The sequence below is a fragment of the Nelumbo lutea genome, chromosome 5, assembly GCF_056320005.1.
Source record: "Nelumbo lutea isolate HS-2025 chromosome 5, American lotus-T2T, whole genome shotgun sequence".
Taxonomy (NCBI): Eukaryota; Viridiplantae; Streptophyta; class Magnoliopsida; order Proteales; family Nelumbonaceae; genus Nelumbo; species Nelumbo lutea.
In genome coordinates this window covers 30,087,241-30,110,872 of record NC_142688.1, presented here as the reverse complement: position 1 = coordinate 30,110,872, position 23,632 = coordinate 30,087,241, and the positions used below count along the sequence as shown (strand labels likewise).

The 23,632-nt window shown below is 39.5% G+C and overlaps 1 protein-coding gene across 3 annotated transcripts in view; it reads left to right on the top strand.

The window, feature by feature from the left end:
* The first annotated feature begins 603 nt into the window (after nucleotides 1-603).
* The window catches only part of LOC148851377 (MICOS complex subunit), a 36,955-nt gene continuing 13,926 nt past the window's right edge, over nucleotides 604-23,632 (top strand). The window contains exons 1-11 of one of the 3 annotated variants that reach the window (XM_088945178.1): nucleotides 604-934; nucleotides 1,096-1,149; nucleotides 1,519-1,582; nucleotides 1,875-2,561; nucleotides 3,774-3,914; nucleotides 4,056-4,208; nucleotides 4,343-4,420; nucleotides 8,274-8,366; nucleotides 8,465-8,584; nucleotides 10,941-11,018; nucleotides 21,641-21,820. In XM_088945178.1, coding sequence (XP_088801304.1) covers nucleotides 1,139-1,149; nucleotides 1,519-1,582; nucleotides 1,875-2,561; nucleotides 3,774-3,914; nucleotides 4,056-4,208; nucleotides 4,343-4,420; nucleotides 8,274-8,366; nucleotides 8,465-8,584; nucleotides 10,941-11,018; nucleotides 21,641-21,820 — 1,605 coding nt within the window. In that variant the 5' untranslated portion in view covers nucleotides 604-934; nucleotides 1,096-1,138. Of the gene's footprint in view, nucleotides 1,150-1,518; nucleotides 1,583-1,874; nucleotides 2,562-3,773; nucleotides 3,915-4,055; nucleotides 4,209-4,342; nucleotides 4,421-8,273; nucleotides 8,367-8,464; nucleotides 8,585-10,940; nucleotides 11,019-21,640; nucleotides 21,821-23,632 lie in introns of all 3 variants that reach the window. The other 2 variants (XM_088945177.1, XM_088945176.1) reach the window with 2 other exon arrangements.

Here is a 23,632-nt window from a genome sequence, read left to right as displayed (position 1 = left end):
TTACTAGTACTTATCTTTCATTTTAGCACAAAGTGATTGCTTAAGAAGATTTTACATTTATTTTCAGCCTCAATTTTCCTTGCATAGGTTTTTGCTAAGAAAACTTGAAAAGATACCCACATATTGAAATAGTCTGCCGGATGACAATCAATTAGACAGTAACAAACCTTCAAACGAACCAATCAGAGATTTCTTCACGAAAAGTCCACGCAACCTCCTTACCAACTTGATACCATTGAGGTGTTGGGGCTGAATCAGGACCCCAATGTTTATTGTGGTTAATCAACCATTGGTTCAAATATTCGTGTATGGCACGGGTCATTCTACTAGTTTATAAAAAAATAATAAAGTATAGACTGGTTTAATACAAAATTCTGAATTCCAAAGTAGATTTATGAATATTCAAAATGTCAAAAATCTCTATTGCCTGTAAATCGGAAAAGTATGGATACATACACTGCAGAATTCTGAATTCCAGCCCCTCTACTACTAGCTCTTTCCCCTCTATAGACCACATTCTGCCTGTAAATTTGACATCAATTCACCGTCAATATGCATTCCTCCTCGGGCTATAAAATTCTGATCTGAGCTAAGTAAATTGGCATCAATTCCAAGTTGACACCTAGCGCAATTGAATTTTGAGCTTAAAAATTCTGACCCTGAACTGTCATTCTCTACTGTAAACTTGCGTGATGTATAGGACAGAGTTGGATTTGCCGGGTTAACCCGGACCATTTAACAGGCCTATTCGATCATCAAAAGTTTCGTGGGTCCATCTTCCACGTCATCGTTTTACACTGGTTTCTGGGGCGAGTACAAAACGAAGGGAAGTCTTCCGGCACCCAGACATGTAGCAGCGAGAGCTTCGAGCTAACGGTATCGATACCGGACAAGCTCCTTTCCCGCCTACCTCCTGGCCTGCCGTCGCTTCTTGGTAATAAAAACCGTTAACTGCAACCATTCACACGGAAACTCCTTTTATGTTGGGAGGATTAAACTAAAACAAAGTCCGTCCATTTTTCACTTTTCTGTTGTTTCTCTCTTTGTTTTCCCCCTTACGTTTCCTAAACTATTTACATGCTGTGAGTTTCACAGAGTTTCATGACTCTATTTCCCTGAATCACGAACGAAGACGACGATGATGCGAAGGTGAGGTTATCTCCTCTTGCTTTCCCTACATTTGACATGCTTCAGAAGAGTAATGGGACATTGAATTTCTTTCTATTTTCCCTGAATTTAGCTAATATGCTATTTCAGTTGGGTATATATATCTGTAATTCGATCTGTGCATTGCTGGAATGGGTCTTCCCTCTTAATGCACACACCTCAATGTTCTTAGGGTTTTTATCATTTGTACTTTCAGTTTAGAACCTATCAGCAACAGTTAATTACTGGAATTCACATTTCTAGTTCTCTTGTCTTAATCGTGGATACGAATGTCATCATTAAAGATTAGGGACAAATGGATATCAGTTAACGGAGTAATGACGATTTGACATATTATATATCCTACAACAGGTGCATTTGGGAAATTTCATCAGGTCGTTCTGTCAGGCGGATACCGAGGCAGATAATGACTCAAGTATGTCCAGCTTGCATCGCAAATACCTCGTGCTGATGTAGCTTAACTCGTTCGTTATCATTTCGATGAATTTCGTTTTACATGTTTGCGATTCTTTCTTATTGTTGTTGTTGATATTTTCTCTTGTTTCTTTTGATGATGGCAAGTGTTGTTAAAATAAAGGGTAAAAGGTATTTGGGGACGGATGTTTTGTTGTTTGTTTCTGGTAGAGACGGGAACTATATGTTTTTTTGTACCTAAAATTTGTTATTTATTGAGGTAGTTTTTTTTGTTGTCCATATACTTCCAACAGATACCTTCATTCCTATCGTCTAGAAAAGAATACTCTGTTGCATCTCAGCCTGGTTCGACAGGAAAACCATCTGAATCAGGAAGTGGTATCACAAAATTTGTAATTGGAGGTGTTGCAGTTGGTGCTGCTGTTATGGGAGCTTATCAAATGGGTTATTTGGATAAACTTTACGTTCAAGAATATAATTCAACCCCTGATTCTGCAAAGCCTGATAGTAGTAAAACTTTAAGAGATACAGGGCATTTAGGAGAGCAATTAGTTCTCCCAAGTAAACAGGAGACAAATGGATTAAGCTCTGACATGATTCATACCGAGAAAACCAACCAGGGTCAGTCAGATGCTCCCATTTTTCAGGATCTGGGTAAAAGTGAGGGTGAGAGTCAGGTCAAAGATAGATCACATGTGATGCTTTCAGACGATACAATCCCCATCCAAGAGCAAGATTCACCAAGTTTCCATCAAGACAGTGTGATATCTGATGGTCAAGGTAGTCATTTTGACATGTCAACCGAAAATGATCTTATTTCAAAAGGCATGGACAGCAGTTCTACATCCCCAGAAGATAGTAGGGAACAGGATAAAGGGGCTGAAAGTACACCAGTTCTTCCTGATGGAAAGACTATTTCTGAAGAAGTTGAGATGGAGGCAGTTGCAGCTCACCATCATACCTCAGATGGCATTTCAGCGGTATGTGTAATCAATTTCTTAAGGTTTTATATCATTGGTATACTGAACATTTGTTGATTCATTGTTCTTGTGCTCTGAATTCTGATCCACAATTTAGCATTCCTGTAATAATTTGCCTTTTTTTTTTTTTTTTTTTCCTTCAAATGTCTCATACCATGTGGTGCTCATTTTACACAGATTAGTACCAACTAGTAACTACAATAATTCTTTATGGCATATTATGCTGTACTCTTAGTACTTCCTTTCATAGGAAATTCTAAATAATGGTGTATTACCAACTAGTAACTACAATAATTCTTTATGGCATATTATGCTGTACTCTTAGTACTTCCTTTCATAGGAAATTCTAAATAATGGTGTTTGATTGACTGCTTATGTGAAAGCGGTTGAAAGTAAATTTCAGTTGGTTTTGAGTCCCCCCCCCCTCCATTCCTAGCAGTCATGAAATGTCCAATGATGCTCATGAATTGTGACATTGTCAGGTGCAAACTTCAAACTTTTTTTTTGAAAGGTAAGTATTGTATTACTATAAGGGAAAATCCCAAATTCCCAATAGATACAAAAAGCTCCTTTAAGAAAAAAGTTTTACTCAGTATGAACTATTCACAGCATTTGCAAAACATCAAAAAGAGCTATACAGAATAGAACTAGAGCCAACGATTTGTTCCCACTGATCACTCATGGACTGGAAAGAAATGCCAACTTTAAACATTGTTGAACTCGGGTAGATGATATTTTCCCCTTGTAATGAATTTTCAGTAGATTGGGAGCTTAGACATTGTTTGGTGTATTATTAATAAGTTATTGTATGATATCTACATGTTTTAGACTCCCAATATTGTTGATTGTAATGTATCTCTTCATACAAACAATTAAGATGTGCATTTTTCACGTGTTTATACCTTATTCATAGTTATTTCAATCTCAGGTTTAGTGCTATTGATGTATTTGTGTGGTTTGTAAGAGTTTCATTCATGTTACTGTATCCAAAGTGTTACGTATCCAAGCTTCCTGATACAATACCTGATACTAATAGTTTGAACCTTGGTCCTACTTCAAGTGGTATTGGGGCCATTGGTTGAATCCTATATCATTGACCTATTTTTACCCTGTATACTGGAGAATTTTTTTTCGAAACTTTCACACTCTTTTTGCATGACTACTTTGCTTGAGTTTATTTTATGAGCATCATCAAATGATATTCTTTTGCAGGAGGTGCTAGGTAATGATGCAAAGCCAACAAGTTCTCTTCCTGACGCATATTTTCTACAGGAGAATGATGAAAGAAGCCCTGGAATTTCATTAATGAGGGAAACCACTGATAGCTATGGATATTCCAACAAAGAAAAAGAGGTTGTTTTATGGAAAGAAACTTTTCCATGCTATATGCATTTTTTGGTTTGCATGCTATTATAATCCATATATGTCCTTGTATCCTATCTGGAAAAATTGCTTATTTCTGTTATCCTAAATTTTGGTTTTATGAAACTCAAGGCTTCATTAGGTACTAGTGAAGATTTGAAGACTGCATATATATCAAAGGATGGACAATTAGTTCTTGATTTCTTACAAGCTATTCATGCTGCTGAGAAAAGGCAAGCTGAGTTGGATGCACAGGTTTTTGCTGAAGAAAAGAGAATATTGAAGGTTTGAACTTTTACCTTTTCTAGAAAAGTAAAAGTTTTAAAATTATGAATTATTGGTTTCAATTTGGTTTCTTCACGAGCCTTTGACCAGTTTTCAAATCTTTGTTTCTTGCTAATCTATGTATTGCAATTTAGGAGAAGTATGAAAAGGAACTGAAGGATGCACGGGCAAGGGAACTTATGTATGCTGAAGAGGCAGCTATCTTGGATAAGGTTGTAAACAATTTACAGACAAATGCCACACTTTGTTTGGCCTATTTTCTCTCATATTTTTCTGGAGTTTGACTTGCCTTTCCTTAATGTTTGTACTTTATAGCTCATTTGGTGCAAGTTAAGTTCAAGCTGCATTTATTAGTGATTTGCATTAGTTATGATTAAATCACCTTAACCATTGAAATGAAGCTAGAAGAAAACAACTTGTATAACGAAAAAATGCTATGAAGCACAGCCTAGTGAGTGTCATCCCTTGATTGGAACAAATATAAATGCAATGACCTGTATATTTCTTGCTATTCACAATTATCATAAAAAAAAAAAATCTTGCTATTCACCGATAAAGGAGTACAACTTAGTATTTTTATAGAGACAAGCAGATGGATTAATATATTAATCAATGTGCTCTGCACTTCCTTGAGGGGCTTAGTTGATTAACAAGGTCTGTAAAGTATTAGGTGGGGCTTACATGACCATTACCATAATTACCATAAGTTCCATAAGTCTTTAACAAGTCTTAGGAAGTTTGGCATGTATGAATAACATAACTACTCATGGTTTGAAAGAGGTCCCTCTGGTGGCTTTGCTTTAGGAACCATTTAAACCTAGTGATCAATCAATGTATTCTGCACTTCCTTGAGGGACTTAGTTGATTAACAAGGCCTGTAAAGTATTAGGTGGGGCATACATGACGATAACCATAATTCCCACAAGTCTTTAACAAGTCTTAGGAAGTTTGGCGTGTATGAATAACATAACTACTCATGGTTTGAAAAAGAGGTCTCTCTGAAGGTGGATCAGATAATGCCATTTATATGTACTTTATGCACCCACTTAAACAGGATTCGAGAAACCTTCGCTGGTTTAAGGGTTCCAATCAGATGAATTCTTTGAGAGATTAATTCAGTGGTACTAGCAAAATCTGGGAATAATAGGGCTTTTTTATATAGCAGCAGCTCTTAAGCTAGAGTAATTTTTTTGTATTGGTAGAGCTACATATTTATTGCTCTTTTGCATTATTGTACATCCTCTTATGTATGCGTTCTCTCCTACCACAAGATAAATTTTTTTGATTAGTAACAACTTAGGGCTTTATTAAAGTAACCTCATGCCCTATTGATAGGGGAATGACAAATAGTACAACATCCATCTTAGGACTTTGGACTTGGTCTTTCTCCTCTAAAAATTAATACTTTTGAGATACCTCAGCAAAGAAGAAAAACCTTGGTGAACCTCATCTTAAAGAAAGATACTTTGAACTTGAGTGGCGAACTCTGAGCGGCGAGAATCGAACTAGCGGTGATGATCTTTTTCCAGCGGTGGAAATCGTAGCAGGGATCATGTTGTCTCGCCGGTGAAGGGTAGGCAAATGCTAGATTCAGTTCTTATTGCAAATGAGCTCATTCATTCCAGGAAAAAAGAAGGTTCTCCGGGTTTGATTTGTAAACTTGATATTGAGAAGGCCTATAATCATGTTAACTGGAGATGTGTAGACCTTGTGCTTCTTTAGATGAATTTTGTGCAGAAATGGAGGAATTGGATTAAAGTCTGTATCTCTTCCCCAAAGTTCTCAATCTTGGTAAATGGACAATTTGCAGGTTTCTTTGATAATTCTAGGGGTCTTAGGCAGGGAGACCCTTTATCTCCTCTTCTACTTATATGTGTTATGGAGATCCTCACTCTTTTCTGTAAGAAGGCTGCTGTCTTAGGGGAATGGGAAGGTTTTGCAGTGGTGTCGGGGGGAGAGAAAGTGAATATTCTTCAATTTTGTAGATGATACATTATGTTTTGTGGAGGCATCCCCCTCTCAGGTGGAGTTAATCTTTGGGACTCTCTGTTTGTTTGAAGTGGTTACAGGTTTGAAAGTTAATTGGAATAAGAACCAAGTTATCCCAGTTGGATAGGTTTCCAATTTAGCTGAGTGTGCTAGTATTTTGGTTTGTCATATTGCATCCCTTCTAGTCAAATATTTGGATCTCCCGCTTGGGGTGAGTGGTGGTCCCTCTGCTATCTGGGACCCGGTTATTGAGAGATTGGAAAGGAAACTGGCTTCATGGAAGGCTAAATACCTATCTTTTGGGGGGAGGGTGACTCTGATTAAGAGTACCCTCTCCAATATGCCTACCTACTTTCTATCTTTGTTTTCCATTCCTTGGAAGGTTGCAAATCAGATTGAAAAGCTTCAAAGGAATTTTCTTTGGAGAGGCTGAGAGGAGGAGAAAAAAGTGCACTTGGTGAGTAGGGAACAAGCCTGTCTCCCCAAATCTGAAGGGGGGTTAGGTATAAGGAAGCTGAAACAATTTAACACTGCCCTCCTATGTAAATGGATTTGGAGATTTGCTATAGAATCTGATGCTTGGTGGAGGTCTCTTATTGCCAGCAAATATGGTGTGAGTTGGGGCAATTGGAGAACTAGGGATCCCCCTCCTAATTGGGGTAACTCTCTGTGGAAAGTGAAAATGAAGCATTTTCCAGATCTGGCCAGGGAGATCTCAATCAGGGCTGGTAATGGTAATAGGACCAAATTCTGGAAGGACTCTTGGTGCACAGATGCTCCTCTTGCTGAGTCCTTCCCACTTCTCTTCCAGTGTGCTTCAGACCAAGAGGCCTCAGTTGCTGAGTGCTATAGTACTTCTGGTGGTTCAGTTCTTTGGACTCCCTCTTTCCAAAGAAATCTCTTTGATTAGGAGGTGGATGAGGCAGTGAATCTCCTGACCTGTCTCCAGTTTCAAGAGTTGGATTATAGCTCGGAGGATAAGTGGCTTTGGAAGTGGAATTCTGATGGGATGTTTTCAGTTAAATCTTTGGATGCTATGCTTGGTGGGAGGGGTGTTCCTGATTTCTCAATTCAGCAAGTGTGGAATCCCATTAGTCTGACTAAAGCCAGTTTCTGGCTTGGACTATGGCCCTTAATAAATGCCTTTCCAAGGAGAACCTTGTGAGCAGGGGATTTCAGATTTCGGACCTGTCTTGCAGCTTATGTGGGTGCAGTGCTGAATCACTGCCCGTTCTCTGCTCATCTGTGGAACCACTTCCTCAACTCCTTGAAGGTTTGTTGGGTGATGCCGAGGTCGGTAAAAGAGCTGTTATGCTGCTGGCATATCTTGGGCTTGAGCAAGAAAAGAAGACTTTATGGAAGATGATTCCAAGTGCTGTAATTTGGTGTATCTGGACCGAGAGGAATAGAAGGGTGTTCAGTAACAAGTTTCTAAGTCTGGAGGACTTAACCTAGAAGTTAGTGGGCAAGCTGATTTCTTGGTTGTCTGTGGTGGCAGATTTTAGAAACTGTAATGTGTCAGATGTACTTTTTTCTTTGTCTTGATGGCTTATGTAATTGCTGAATAGATCAGTCAGCCTGTTCTGGGACTGGTCTCAGCTTCTTGTGTGTATTTCTTTTTCATTAAATATTACTTTACCTTTTCCAAAAAAAAAGAGCAGTGGAACACAGCCTATAGCTTACTCTTTAATTGCTTGAATTCACCTTTGTGACAATTCCATCCCCAGGCCTGAGATCCACCCAGTCAAGTTTGTCCTTACGGCTCCTGTCTTTGCCAATGATAGAGTAATTCTATTGGCTGAATTTTGTGTCCATTTGAACGAGCAATTCATATTGGTTGCAAGTATTTTTGACAATCTCTTTCTACAACTAGGTTGGAATAATTTGAGGAGTATGCCAATCTAAGACCTTGCAGGAGAGCAAGCATTTATGCCCTTTGTGTTTTTCCTTCTCTAATTGGCCTTGAGAAGTTTAACAATGTAGCTCCTGTTTCATTTCTTATCACACCCCCAATCTTTGAGAGCCCTGGGTTACCATAACAATGCCCATTTCATGTTCTTGTGAATTCATTTTCAGGAGTTAAACAAAGATAGAGCAAAGGCAGCAACCATTATTAAATCACTTCAAGAGAAAGCAGAAGAGAACCTTAAGAGGGAACTAGAACGCAAGGTGCGTTATTTGTTTCACAGATTGAATGTAATTTCTATGTATTTACTTTCTTGTAGATTACTACTGAATTTGCATTGACTAATATATGTCTGCTGCAGGAAAACGAAGCAGAATTGCATCTGAAGAAGGTCCAGGAGCTGTCAAAGGCAGAATTGGCTGCAGCTATTGCAAGTGAAAAAGCATCCCAAATTGAAAAAATGGCAGAGGCAAACCTTCATGTATGACTCTTAATGAAGTTCAACAACTACAAAAGCAAGCGCCTTTTTTTTGTTCATAAATGATGGTAATATTTCATTAAAAAGGACCACCACACTTCTCAGAAAGGTAAGCAGCAGGCCATATAGTAAAATGGTAGCTCCTATCTTCATGGAGGTCAAATTAAAATAAAAAATAAATGGCTATTACAAATTGCAACTCCACCCTATGGACCCCTTCTAGCTGGTTCCTTACTACTCCTGCCCTAGCTAAAGAGCCTGCCAACCCATTAGCGTTTCTAGGCACCCATTTGAATGAGCTATTTAAGATGGAACCCAAGGTTTGTGCCCATCTCACCATTGGCCTGAATTTCCAAGGAATCATGTAATGGGTTCTCATCCAACAAATTATTGTCTGGCAATCTTCATTCTCTTCATACTCATCATTTTAACCCCTGAATTAAGGGATACAGTTCATCCCTTAGAGAATTGCCTAATGCCAACACCAATAGGGTCAGAACAACTGAGTATATTTCCATTGTGGTCCCTGATCCACCCCTGATACTTGAGTCTCCTGGATTTTCAAGGCACTGCCCATCAAGGTTGACTTTAAGTTTGCCTGCTGCTGGTGCAATCCAACCAACCATCCCTTCAAGTTTTCTAACTTGAAAATCAGCAACAGCTTTCCATCCCCTTTGGAGATCATTTAGGGTGATGCCTTTGAAGTCCTTACATACCAAAGCCCAATGAGCAGCCCTTGTCATGGTTATATAAATCAACTCCCAGCCCTTCTTGCCTTCTAAAATAATCCAGCATTTTATTTGTTTATTTATTTTTTATCAGTAACAATGAAGGAATTTTATCAATGATAAAAAAAAAGAGAGTCCACAAGTTGTTTAGTAAGCTAGATGGCCTCAGCTACCCTGTTGATAGAATTACAACTCTCCCCAAATCAAATGATTTCTTATAGCAACCTGCTTTGCTAACCCATCTGCCATACTATTGGCAGCTTGAGGAACCCATTCTAGTCTCGTACTCATTTGCCCCATTAGACTTACGATTTCCCTGATCATATTCCTATACTACCACGTGCTGTTTTGATTGTTTGCCAGCTAAAATTCTGGCGTTTCTTTCATTCCACAATCCCATAACCATTTATCTTTTTTCTAAATATCAATTACTGTAACTTTCATTAATTAAAGGTGAAAAAGGTAATTGGAGATGACATATCTTATCTCAAAAATCAAAGCTTTACAACTGAGCCCAAATCTTATCTTTTTGGTCCTGGCTGCATTTTCTTGCCTAAATTATTATTGGAACTATATCATTGCATTCATTATAATGGCGAGACAGGTCTTGAATATCAAAAAAGGCAAAAGGTGAATTCTAAAGTTTCACTTTTTTCTGTGGATATTATATAATGCTTCCCCATTTTGATTGTAGCATGTGTGCATGATATGCATAAACAGGGGAGATCTTCATAATGGCATAAAGCTGCTATTATACAATCTATGAAGACTCATCTTTTGCCAATAATTCAGCTTTAACATTAGTACATTACATCCAACATGATAAGTCCCTCCACACCTCTTTAGGTCAAGCTTCCTAGGGTCTTGTGAATCAAGAATCATGTCCATGAGGATGGGGAGAGGAACTTGACTTCCCTGTCAAAGACCTATTTATTTTCTTCTCACAAAGCCCCAGAAAATTCCCTGTTGGGTAAAATTTCATAATGTATTTCCTCTATAGCCACTTCTACCATAATTCATTTGCATGTCCAGGAAGGTCCCAAGAGAGTCCTAGTGACCCCATGAAGAAGCACCAAATGCCCTGAAATGGCAATCTGCCAAAAAGGATGAAGGTGGTCTTGATTCACCATCCCAAAGCAAAAGAGGCAAACATGGGAGATAAATGTTTTGCAACCACGTAGATGATAAAAAATGTTTTGTAACCATGCTTTCTCTGGTTGTTTCTTTGATTGTTTAATGCGGTTTTGCTTATGCATTCGACCCATGGTAGGCCTAAACCACTCAAGTTGATTGCTGTTTCTAGTTTGATAGCACAAGGCTCCTGAAATAAGCTCTGTATTTGCAGGGGTTATTTGATGACTTTATGTAGATTTTATCCTCTCATTTCCAACCTTGCAGCATCAGAACCCTTGCTGCTTCACTTTATGAAAATTAGCTACATTAAACACTGTCTTGTTGGATTTGTGCTGAGCCTGATTTTTCCAAAAGCATGGTCATTTATTTATCTCTTTTTTTATTACTAGTCATGAATTCACGCCAGTATCAGATGTGAATTTGCTAGTTACATAACGTGGAAAACTCTTTACTTAAAATAATACTGAGTTCATTATTTTGTGCTGTTATTTTTATAGATAAATGCCTTATGCATGGCGTTCTATGCACGATCGGAAGAGGCTCGACAGACTCATTCTGTCCATAAACTTGCATTGGTAATATCCTTTCTATTCTCAAATAACTTTGGCACATCTTTCATTGAGATGCAACTTGGATGGTCTCAGCTGAGATTTTGCATGGGTTTTGCTTGGATTTTCTGGTTGTGTTAGGCCTGGGACTGGAAACATGATCTTGGCCCTAGCTTGGGTTGAGGCATCAGGTAGCCTGATCCTGATCCAACTTGAGCTCGTCTGACCTATAATATATGAACCTTGTGCATACAAGGTTTAAAATGTCAAATTTGATGGAAATGACCACTTAAATATGAAATATTATGGAAATATCAAAATTTTTTAAGATTTATTGTGAACAATTTATAATATTGTCAACATTAATATATGAAATTATTTATTAATACTTTTTTTTTGCGATTATAAAAGGACATACTTGTTTGAATAATATTTTGATGGAAATGTCAACCACTTAAATAAGAAATATTATGGAAACATCAGATTTTTTTTTTAGATTTATTATAAATAATTTATAATATTGTCAACATTAATATATGAAATTATTTATTAATACTTTTTTTTGCAATTATAAAGGGACATACTTGTTTGAATAATTGCATCATAATAAAGTGACAAAATTGATGCTTTTGCTCTTTGTCCACTTAGAATAAATTTAAGGGTTTTAAAAATTATTATAAAGTACCCATTGTTGATTATGTTATGTTTAATGTAAAAGTTATGATTTACATATTAGTATATATGGGGTCGGTTACATGAATCCTGTTTCGCCAATCCGTTCTATTTAAAGCCATATGCACCATTAAATTATTAGTGCTTAAATCATTTCTTACTACTTCTAACCATGTCCTATTTGGTCTACCCCTAGCTCTTCTATCCATTTCCACTTGTAGCAAATCACTTCTTCTAACAGGAGTTGTTGGTGGTCTTCTATGCACGTCACTAAACCATTTTAGTCTACTCTCTCTCTCTCTCTCTCTCATTTTATCACTTATTGGATATGCTCTTGGGGTTCTCATTCTACAAATGGCTTCATTCCTGATCCTATCCTTTATAGTTTTTTGCTCATCATCTTAGCATTCACATTTCTGCCACACTCATTTTCTGAACATGTTTATTTTTTTTATAATTGAATGAAATTTATTAATCAGCTAAGATAAAAAGTACAACGGAAGAGCTTAAGATGTGTGGTATGCATTATACGACTCCCATAGTTTTCAAGGAGCCAAGGCAAGGCTAGGCGATAGGGGGGTGCCTTGTCACCTAGTTGCCTAGGCGATGGATTTTTTAAGTAAAAAACACATGTCCTAGGGTAGTTCCCTAGGATCCATAGCTATATTTCCTTAATAATTATCCATAATTTACATAAGAAATTGATTGAATTGTGGAAGCAATGTTTTCAAAGGAAATTACATGATTGTGAGTTGTAAGCCTCCAGGAGCATGGAATTAGGAAAGAATGACAATACAAGGTAACCTCCTCTCGGGGTGAAGATGTTTCGAGGTAGATCTCTTCGGAAAGATCAAAGAGGTGGAAGGAGATGGGAAGCTAGGAATTGGTACAGGGGTGTAGAGAAGGGGGCGAGGAGGAGACCGAACTTCTCTTACAGAAAGGCGGTTACGATTGGAGTTTGGCCGAATTTTGGGCAGTCTGAAATCAAGAAGGTGAAGAACAGACAAATGATATTTACAGAGTCCCAAGGCGTAGAGGCCAGAAGGAGATTCCTGAGAGATTGCTTGGTGGGAAGATTTCTGTGGAGGGCGGGTTTTCAAGAAGTGGAAAATTGGGTAAGTAGATGTTGGGAGGAGTGAAAGTAAAGAAGGGGTGTAGAGAAGGGGGCGAGGAGGAGATCGAACTTCTCTTACAGTAAGGCGGTTATGACTGGAGTTTGGCTGAATTTTGGGTAGTCTGAAATCAAGAAGGTGGAGGACAGACAAATGATATTTACAGAGTCCCAAGGCATAGAGGCCAGAAGGAGATTCCTGAGAGATTGCTTGGTGGGAAGATTTCAGTGGAGGGCGGGTTTTCATGAAGTGGAAAATTGGGTAAGTAGATGTTGGGAGGAGTGAAAGTAAAGAAATTAGCCGATGACCTCTTCCTGTTCATATTCTCGTTGAGATCAGTGACGGCTTGGATCCTTAAGTAGGGTTCATGGAAAATGGGGAGAAATCATCTCTTTCTGGATTGGTGGGGGGCAAGCGCTGGCTGCTTCTATCCGGAATCAAGCGAAGATTCAGACCGTTCAAAAACCATCTGGGTGAGGGTGTATGGCCTTCCTCTGATACTGTGGTGGTCGAGTGTGATCAAGAACATAGGGAATGCTTGCGGTGGTTTCGTGGAAATCGATGACTCCCCTGAGGAGCTTTCAACCCGTGAGTGGGTTCTAATGAAGGTGAAAAGGTCTGGGAAGATTCTTGAAAAAGTGGAGGTTGTTGTGGGGGAGTTGGTATTTGAAATCTGTATTTGGCTTGAGTCGTTGTCGACGGTCCGAAGTTGGACATAGGAGATTCATGAGAACAGTCAGTTCGATTGCAGGGAAGGAGCTTGGAAATCTATAACATGGTGGTCCTAGAAGACGAGGGAGAAAGCTCACTACCGCAAGAGTTCCATAAAAGGTCATTGAGTTTCAAACCGCCATTGAGTAGCTCACTGGAGGTCGACGGAGGGGAAGAAGATGGTCGTGGGATCAATCTGATCCGTCCACAAGCAATTCCACTGGATGGCCAGGATCGTCCTTAGGTTGAGTGCTTTGAATCTTGCACGCCGGAATTAATGAAGGGAAGAAGTGGGGATTTTCCGAGGGTGGAGGATTTAAAAACTCTCATAAAGCAATGCATTAAAGAACTACATGCGGAATCAGACGTAGAGGTCTCGAGGTTTAAGGGGAGGGAGGCTCGACAAGGGGCCGAATCGGATTCCAAGGAAGATGAGGAGATTCATATTTGGACTCAAGTTCCGGATCCGGGTCAAGATAGATTTAAATCCTTGTCTACCCGCTCTACTCAATTGGCGAAGAAACTTGAAGGTAAAAAGTTTTTTAGTGAGCCTCGGTGGCCCACTGGTAGACAAACAAATTATAGTCCGGTTCGGTTGGAACCGACCTGGGTTAGTATGCCATCCAAACAGCAGTTGAATCCAAGTGTTGGTTCTCCTCTAGCCTACATTCCTAGCCCTGATAATGTGGTGATGGGTGATCTGAGTCAGGCTGCTACTTCATCTCAAAAAGTTCGGTCTTCTTCAAAAAGTGCGTGAGAGATGGACAACAGGCGGCAACAAAGTCAAGAGTTGCCTTTGGTGCCAGTGGAAGAGACTCTGTTGGTGGCGATCCCTATTGCGGTGGTGGGTAATGAGGTTCATTGTGGGAATGTAGGAAATTGTCTTAATCAATCCAAAGAGTTGGGAAATAATGATGTAAGCCCCAAGCAAATGAGAAGCAACAGAGAAGCCTTGTTAGGAAACAAGGGGAAAGCAAGTTCATCAGCTGCGGAGGTAGGCAAGTACAGTAAGTCTGAAACTAATCAATCTTCTTGGGTGACATATAAACTTCTGGGGCTGGGGACTTTCCTGGGAATTTCGATGGAAGGGGATGGAAGCTGATACTATTAAGTTCTTGGAAGGAATTGAACAAAGAGTGCTTATGGAGAGGGGAAAATTGGTGGCAAAAAACGGGGGACTAAAAACAAAGAGAAGTAGAGAAATGATGAGGTTAACTTGGGGTCTGAATGATAAGGCGGGGAGCAGTGAAGGGGCTGCAAGGGGGTCTAAGAAGATGTGAAGTGTGGGTCCTTTTCTTTAGTTTTTTCTTATGGAAGTGGAAATTCTTTCCTGGAATGTTAGAGGACTGGGGTCAGGAAGGAGGAGGATGATGGTATGTGATTCTTTGAAGCAATCGAAGTGTAAGATTGTCTTGCTCCAAGAAACTAAGCTGGAGTGGGTTGATGCTGCTACAATTCGAAGTGTTTGGGGGGGAGGGTCAGGTCAGATGGAAGGCCTTGGCTCCCTTGGGGAGTGCTGGTGGAATTGTGAGCCTTTGGGACCCTACTTTCTGTTCTTTGGTTTCTTGCAGAATTGGTAATTTCTCAATCACTCTGAGACTGAAACTACAAGATGGAAAACTTATTCAAGTCACAAATGTTTATGGTCCTGCTGATGATAACTTTTGGGTGGCTTTTTGGGCGGAATTATCAGATTTGAGAGACCCTCAGAACTGTCCTTGGGTAATTGGGGGTGATTTTAATGCAACTATTTCGGTGGATGAGAAGAATACAGGGGGTAGAAGAACTGGTTCGATGAACATGTTTGCTGACTTCATAAACAGTATGGAGTTAATGGACGTCCCAATTCAGGGTAGTAGATTCACTTGGACCAATAACCAATCTGTCCCGACCGTGGTTAGGCTGGACAGATTTTTGGTTTCTTCAAATTGGGATGAATTCTTTCCTGATTTCAGACAGCTTACCCTTCCTAGACCGATGTCCGACCATAGTCCTATTCAGCTTGTTTGTGGTCTCTGTGAGACAGTCAAATCCCTGTTTAAGTTTGAAAATGCTTGGTTTGAGGAGGAAAATCTTATCCTCTAATCAACTCTGTGTGGAATGAGTTGCAAGTGGAGGGCTCTAGTTCTTTCGTTATGGCATCAAAATTAAAGGCTGTCAAGGGTAAACTAAAAATTTGGAGTAAGGAGAAGAATATGAAGTGGGTTACTGATAAGAAGGCTTTGTTGAGCACCATTGTAGAGATTGATAGAGCTGAAGAGGCGGGTCCCTTGTCTGAAGATCTGAGACTTAAGAGGTCAATTGCAAAAATCAGATATAATAAGATGGCAGTTGAGGAAGAGAGGAAGTGGAGACAGAGCTAAATCCATTTGGCTTAAGAGAGGGGGATAAAAATACAAAGTTCTTTCACAAAATGGCAAATGCTCGTGCTAGGTTCTCTTCAATCAGCAAGCTGGTGTGGGAGGACAGATGTGGTGAGTCTAGTTCTGAAGTCAAATCTGTAGCTACTTCTTTCTATAAGAACCTTTATAAAGAGAAGTGGGTTCAGAGGCCTTTTCCCTCCGAGCTCCAATTTAATAAGTTAAATGAAGAGCAGAAAATGCCTTTTCCCTCCAAGCTCCAATTTAATAAGTTAAATGAAGAGCAGAAAATCTGGTTAGAGAGACCCTTTTCAGAAGAGGAAATTAAGGGTGCAGTAAAGAAGCTAGAAAATGATAAATCACCGGGTCCTGATGGGTTCTCTAATCTATTCTATTTAAAATGTTGGGATATTGTGAGGAGTGATCTGATGCAGGTGTTTCAAGCATTTCACACTAATGCCTCCTTTCAGAGAAGTCTGAATGCAACTTTCATCACTCTTATTCCAAAAATTGAGGGGGCTGTCAATATAAATGACTTCAGGCCCATTAGTCTCTTGCACAGTTTCTACAAAATCTTGGCTAAAGTTTTGGCTGAAAGAATGAAGTGTGTTAGGCAGTGTTATCTCTTGTAACCAAAGTGCTTTTGTCCCGGGTAGACAGATGGTTGACTCTATTCTCATTGCTAATGAACTGTTGGAGTCCAAAAGAAGAGAGAGGACCTCAGGTGTTCTGTGTAAACTGGATATTGAAAAAGCTTATGATCATGTTAACTGACACTGCTTGGATCTAGTTTTGGAGAAAATGAAATTTGGGCAGCTTTGGAGAAACTGGATCAGAGTTTGTCTTCAGACTCCTAAGTTCTCCATCTTAATTAATGGGCAAACGACGGGGTTTTTTGGAAGTTCAAGAGGTTTGAGGCAAGGTGACCCTCTCTCTCCCCTACTCTTCATTTGTGTCATGGAAAATTTATCTCTCTTTAGCAAGAAGGCTGCTGAGAATGGGCTTTGGGAGGGCTTTGCGATTGCTCCAGGGAAAGAAAAAGTCAATATTCTTCAATTTGCTGATGACACCTTATGCTTTGTTGATGCTTCTCCTAATCAACTGGAGGTGGTGCTTGGAATTTTGAGGTGGTGTCTGGCCTTAAGGTTAATTTCAGTAAATCTCAGATTATCCCTGTAGGTCTTGTTACAAATCTAGAAGTTTGTGCAGAAGTTATAGCTTGTCAGACTGCCCATCTTCCGGTCAAGTACTTGGGGCTCCCTCTGGGAGCTAAATATACTTCCTCTCAAATTTGGAATCCCATGGTTGAAAGAATGGAGAAGAAATTGGCTTCCTGGAAAGCTAAATACCTTTCTTTTGGGGGGAGAGTGATTTTGATTAAGAGTACTCTTTCTAATTTACGTACTTACTACCTCTCCCTATTTCCTATTTCTTTCAAAGTGGCTAACAGAGTGGAGCAACTACAGAAAAACTTTCTCTGGAGAGGTTGGGAGGAGGAGAAAAAGGTTCATGTTGTAAACTGGGATCAAGTGTGTCTTCCTAAGGAAGTTGGAGGGTTGGGAATAAGAAAATTGAAGATATTCAATTCTGCCCTCCTGTGTAAATGGCTTTGGAGATTTGCAAATGAAAGAAATGCTTGGTGGAGGAAGCTGATTGTGGACAAATATGGAGTGGACTGGGGTGATTGGAGATCCAATTCTCCTATTTCAAGAGGAATAAATTCCATTTGGACAGGTATAATGAAGAACGCTAGCTTATTTGAGGAAGGAATCGGTTACAACTTGGAAATGGGGAAAGAATCAAATTTTGGAAAGACTCTTGGTGTTCTGAAGTGTGTCTGAAAGATGCCTTTCCTCTCTTGTATCAAATTTCTGTAAATCAGAACTCCTCGGTGGCAGAGAATTTCAATGTGGATGGTAACTCTTTCAGTTGGAACCTAACTTGTAGGAGGCGCCTCTTTGACTAGGAAATTGAGGAGTATGCAATTCTGTTGGGCTTGCTCCAGAACCAGAGGATTGACCCAAACATGGAGGATGCTTGGAGATGGAAATGGGAAGCTGATGGCATGTTTTCTGTCAAGTCTATGTTCAGTAAGTTGATAAGTTCAGATCAGGAAAACTTTCCGGCTAGGCAGATTTGTAGCTCATTCAATCATTCTAAAGTGGAGTTTTTTCTCTGGACAATGGCTTTAAATAAATGTCTATCCAAAGTTAATCTAGTGAAATGTGGCATTCAGATTTCGGATATGTCATGTGGCTTATGTGGTGGGGTAGTAGAAACTACTGAACATCTGGCCTTACATTGCCCAGTCTTGAATTATATTTGGAGGCATTTTCTCCAAGCTTTGGAAATCAGCTGGGTAATGCCAATTTCTGTGAAGGATCTGCAGTTGTGTTGGCAGATTGAGGGTCTCAGCAAGGAAGGTATCTTGGTTTGGAAGACTATCCCGGCTGCGGTGCTTTGGACTATCTAGATTGAAAGAAATAACAGAACTTTTCAGGGCAAAGCTAAATCTCCAGAGGAAATGGTGCAGACAGCTGTGGGTAAACTTCTGTCCTGGGTGTCGGCATCGGAGTTGTTTAAAAATCAGAATTTGAGTCTGTTGTTTAGATCTCAGAACTGCTTGTATCTGTAATTTGTGGTGGCTCTAGGCAGCCTCTAATGGCCTAGGCTCCTTTGTACTGGTTCTTATTTTAATAAATTACCTTACCTTTTCAAAAAAAAAGATAAAAAGTACAAGGTCCCCAAGGAAAGGCATGAGATGCGACCTCTCCAAACTAATTAAATGCAGCTTACCAATTTACTAGAACAAGTTTCAAGGTAGCACAAAAAAGACCTTTCTTGGAAACCCCCTGTTTGTCTAAAGAATCAGAGCCATAGTATTAGCCGACCTGCTTATCCATTTAACCTCAACTCTCATATTACTAGTTAACCAATTTACTTTTTTGAGGAGGTCTTTGTAGCCCCAAATGGCAGCATCCAGGTTTAGAATCCACCCTGTTACCACCTAAGAATCCCCTTCAATTAGGAGGTGTTCCACCCCAAGCTGATTGGCAATCTGAATCCCTTGTACAACAGCTAGTACTTGTGCCCTTGTAGAGTCCCCCACTCCCATCGGTCCTGAGAACAAGGAAATAATGTTGCTATCCTTATTCCTTAGAACACCCCTATACCCTGAAGGCCCAGGGTTACCTTGGCTGTTCCCATCAAAATTTAACTTAATGACACCTTCTGGAGGAGGTATCCATTCTATCAAACTTCTTTTTTTCTTAATAGAAGTATTAGCTATTGCTGACCAATTCCTCCAAAGGTCATCAAAACAGAAACCAACAAATATAGCCAAGGTTTTCAGCCAATGGATTGCTCTTGTTAAAATGCAGTCCTTCACTTCAGCCAAGCTTCTTTCCTTCTCTAAGAAAACTCTTGCATTCCTTTCCTTCTAGAGAGTCCACAAGGTAGCTGCCCTGATACATTTCCACATGAACTTACCTCTTCTTGTGTGCTACACAACAGTAGATGGATTAAATAACACGCACTTCAGATGGTGGAAACCACCTACACCAAATAAACTAAGTCTCCAACTCCATAAGGCAGTAGCAAAGGAGCAGGATATCAGCAAATGGAAACAGTCCTCATTCTGGGCCTTACATAAGGAACACCAGCTCGGGGTAAGACAAAGAAAAGGTCTCTTTTTCTGCAAGTTTTCCAGAGTATTGATTTTTCCATAGTAAACTTCCCAATAGAACACAATAATTTTTGAAGGAATAGGTCTCACCCAAACTTTTTTAATAGGGAACACTCGGGAACTTGGGTTGGAATTGAGGGATTTTAGAAAAGAAGCAGAAGTAAAGGTACCTTTTGGAAGGGAATTCCAAACTCTTTGATCATAAGTTGTGGGGTCCAAACAAACCAACTCAAGTAAATGAAGCAACTTAGTGACACAAGTCAACTCACCATCCCTTAATCCCCTACGAAATCCAAAGTCCCAGTTTGAAGACAAGGGAGTAAACGGGTTCGGAAGATACTTTGCAATTGGCTCAATTTTGGAGAGAGAGAGAGAATAAAGCCAAGGGAACCATTCTTTGAGGGGTAGATTACCCACCCAAACATCCTCCCAGAACCTAATAGAATCACCAGAGCAAGCATCAGACCTAATAAACCTGAGGAAGCAAGGGAGAATACCATGCATAGCCTTCCAAGGTGTTGTGAGGGTAGATCGACGAGATATCTTGGCATCCCAACCATTTTCTAAGCAGCCATGAATACTTGATACCACCTCATGCCATAATGTCTCTCCCGAGGCCATCTCCATAACCATTTCCCTAGGTGGTCTTCATTCTTCTACACCATGTTCCCTATCCCCAGGCACCCTTCTTTCTTAGTTTTATTGACTATCTCCTATCTAACTAGATGAACCTTTTTCACCTCTCCTAGTTCCCACAAAAAATCTGTCATTACCTTCTCTAGTTTCTTAGCCTCCCTTGGGGGAATCCTAAAGACTGAAAGGGAGTAGGTTGGAAGATTGGCAAATGTGGCCCTAATCAAAGTCACCCTACCCCATATTGAGATGTAATTCTTTTTCCAGGCCACCAAGCATTTTTTGAAATTCTCCACAACGGGGGTCCAAAAACTACTTTCTTTAGGGTTGGCGCCTAAAGGAAGACCTAGGTAGGTCAAAGGCCAAGAAGAGGTGGCACAACCTAAAGCCCCTAAAATGGAATCTACCTCCCAATCCTCCATGTTGTTTCTTGACTGCTCAGCACGTTACTCCATACAACATAAACTGCCTAACACTCACTTTCTTGACTGACCAAACCATATTAATATTGCTTCTTATGATTTAAAATTGTTTATCTTTTTTAAGAGTTTAAAGTATTAAAGCATCAAGTTTATTTTATTAAATTATATATAGTAAAAAATATTTTATAAAGGAAATGAAGAGATATGCTGAACTAAATTCCAGCTATGTTATTTGTGCATACCCTTGGAAATGGAAATAAGTCATGAAAATATTAGGAAATATGTTATCATTTTAAACTATGTATGAATACATGTACAATGTGTTTTTTTTTGCTATATATACATGCACTCTAGAGTATATTTACACTGCATATGGTCCCCAAAGGTCCATGCTCATGCGCACATGCACAAAATTGTATGAACATACATACATTTTGCATGTTATATACATAATATCTTTTTTTATGAATACATGTACAATGTGTTTTTTTTTTGCTATATATACGTGAACTCTAGATTATATTCACACTATGCATATGGTCTCCCAAGGTCCACACTCATGCGCACATGCACAAAATTGTATGAACATACATACATTATGCATGTTATATATACATATATATTTTTTCCCCAAAACTACTTATATGTATGCATTATATAATGATAAAATAAATAATTTCTTTTGTTCTAATTCTATTTTGGATCATAAAGCCCAAATAAAATGTTGAAGTGCAAAACATGAGCAAGAATGTCCTCAACCTGAGCAAACCACCAAGGTCCACCCAAGCCTGGCCCAAGTTGTGGTAGGGAGTTTTAGTTCAGACTGGCTTGGGCTTTGACCTTGGGTTATGACTGCTTTGAGCCTCTGAGATCCAGGTCATTGGGCTTGGGTTGTCCATAAACCTGGCCTATCCAAGTTGCACTCCTGTCTTTCATGTTCCAGTAGCATAAAAGGTTGTGAATGGGCATATTGATGAGATGTGCTATTTCAGTGATTGGACAGCCTATACATAGCACTCTTCTATGCATTAATTCTATGTTTGGGGTCTTACAGGGAGCAATTGCCTTGGAAGATGCACTGGCTAAAGGGTTGCCTATTCAGACAGACATAGATGCTTTGCAAAATTACCTTGAAGGCATTGACAAAGACTCATTTTTGGATTTAGTTCTTTCATCTCTTCCAGAGGAAACATTGAATCATGGTACAGATACTCTGTTGCAGTTGAATCAGAAGGCAAGTTGATATTTTCTCACTGTTTTTTTTTTTTTTTTTTGATAAACATATTTTCTCACTGTTATGGGAGGTTTACATATGTTATGTTCATATAATCATGTAGAGATTATATTATGTATAGATACTTCCCAGTACCACCAGTATCTTATTTAAAATGGTTCCTCAATGAATCACATATTTTAAATGAAGAATTTTTTTGGTAATCCATATTTTAAATGAAGATTAGAGTACCTCAGTAACCTTGCTAATATTCTACAAGTTGTTCTTAGAAGCAGACATATTAGAACAGCAAGGCAGGGAAAGGAGGGCATTTCTGATTATAGCATTTGGCTTTTAGTTAGCAAAACAAGTCTTTGTGAAGTACTTTTTAGCCCTGTCTTTGGTGCCCATTGCAAGTGATGTGGGATTCGGTCCTGAGTCTCTGCTACAACAAGCAGGAGACTTCACCAACCAGCTAGTTGGCACCTCGCAGGTTGCTACATCATTACGTCATGCCTTCATGGTTGCCAGGATTAGAGAAGTAATTTAAATGCATTTTATCTTGGAAATAGCCTCTTTGTGTATCTGCAGGGGTAAGGCTGCGTACGTGTGTCCCTTCCCCAGACCTTGCATTGATGGGAGCCTCATGCGCTGGGCTACCCTTTTTTTTTACCTTAGTCCTTGATGTGGTTTCTTAATTCCTTATCATGTTTATATCTTTCTTCCCTACCTATATAACATATTTTTTTTTCTGGCAAATCAATAAAAAATGCTTTTTTTATGAGATAGGTTTGCATTATAGTGTTTTACATTATTAGTGATCTCTGTGTGCATGTGCCCTTGGGGGGGGGGGGGGATTTCATGGGCATAATGTGGAATTTGATCATATATTCCATGACCAACTAAGAAGATATATTGCATCAACTATGTGGTAGATAGGTAGAGTGGTCCTCAGGCAGAAATTTAACCTATGGAACTGCTCAAGATCCAAAGGGACTATTTCTTTTTTGTTGCCTTTTTTTTTTTCAATTGGAGCATCCTGTTATTTTTACATCTTTTATGTTTGTCACTTGAACGCTTTTCCCCACTTCAATGCCTTACCTCTTTTTTTTTTTTTTTTTTTTATGGGAAATGGTAACTTTCATTAATTCTTTAAAAAAACTTAGTACAAACTGTCACCTTCAAAAACAAGGTGACCCCTCGTCAAAATTACAAACAGGCCCAAAAAAGGTCCTGCCTACTAACTCCTTGCTTTGCTAAAGTATCAGCCATTGCATTGGCTGATCTCCTAGTCCATTTAAACCAGATTGCAAGCTCCCTTGTTAGTTGCACAATCTCCCTTACAGGTTGTCTAAGGGACTGGGCACCTAAACTGTTTGTTTTCATCCAACCTATTACCAGTTTCGAATCTCCCTCCACTTCCAACTGCTGAAAACCCAGCTGTTTAGCCAGTTTGAGCCCCTTTAGGAGTGCCAGAACTTCTGCTCTAAGAGAGTCCCCCAATCCTATCGGGCTAGAATTTTCCTCCCCCATCTCTAAAGACACCCCCAATTCCGGATGGGCCTGGATTACCTAAAGAGCTGCCATCAAAGTTTAGCTTAACAGCCACAGATAACGGGGGCGGGCAGTCCTCTTGAATAGTTAAAGAGGGGCAAAACTTAGTACAAACTGTCACCTTCAAAAACAAGGTGACCCCTCGTCAAAATTACAAACAGGCCCAAAAAAGGTCCTGCCTACTAACTCCTTGCTTTGCTAAAGTATCAGCCATTGCATTGGCTGATCTCCTAGTCCATTTAAACCAGATTGCAAGCTCCCTTGTTAGTTGCACAATCT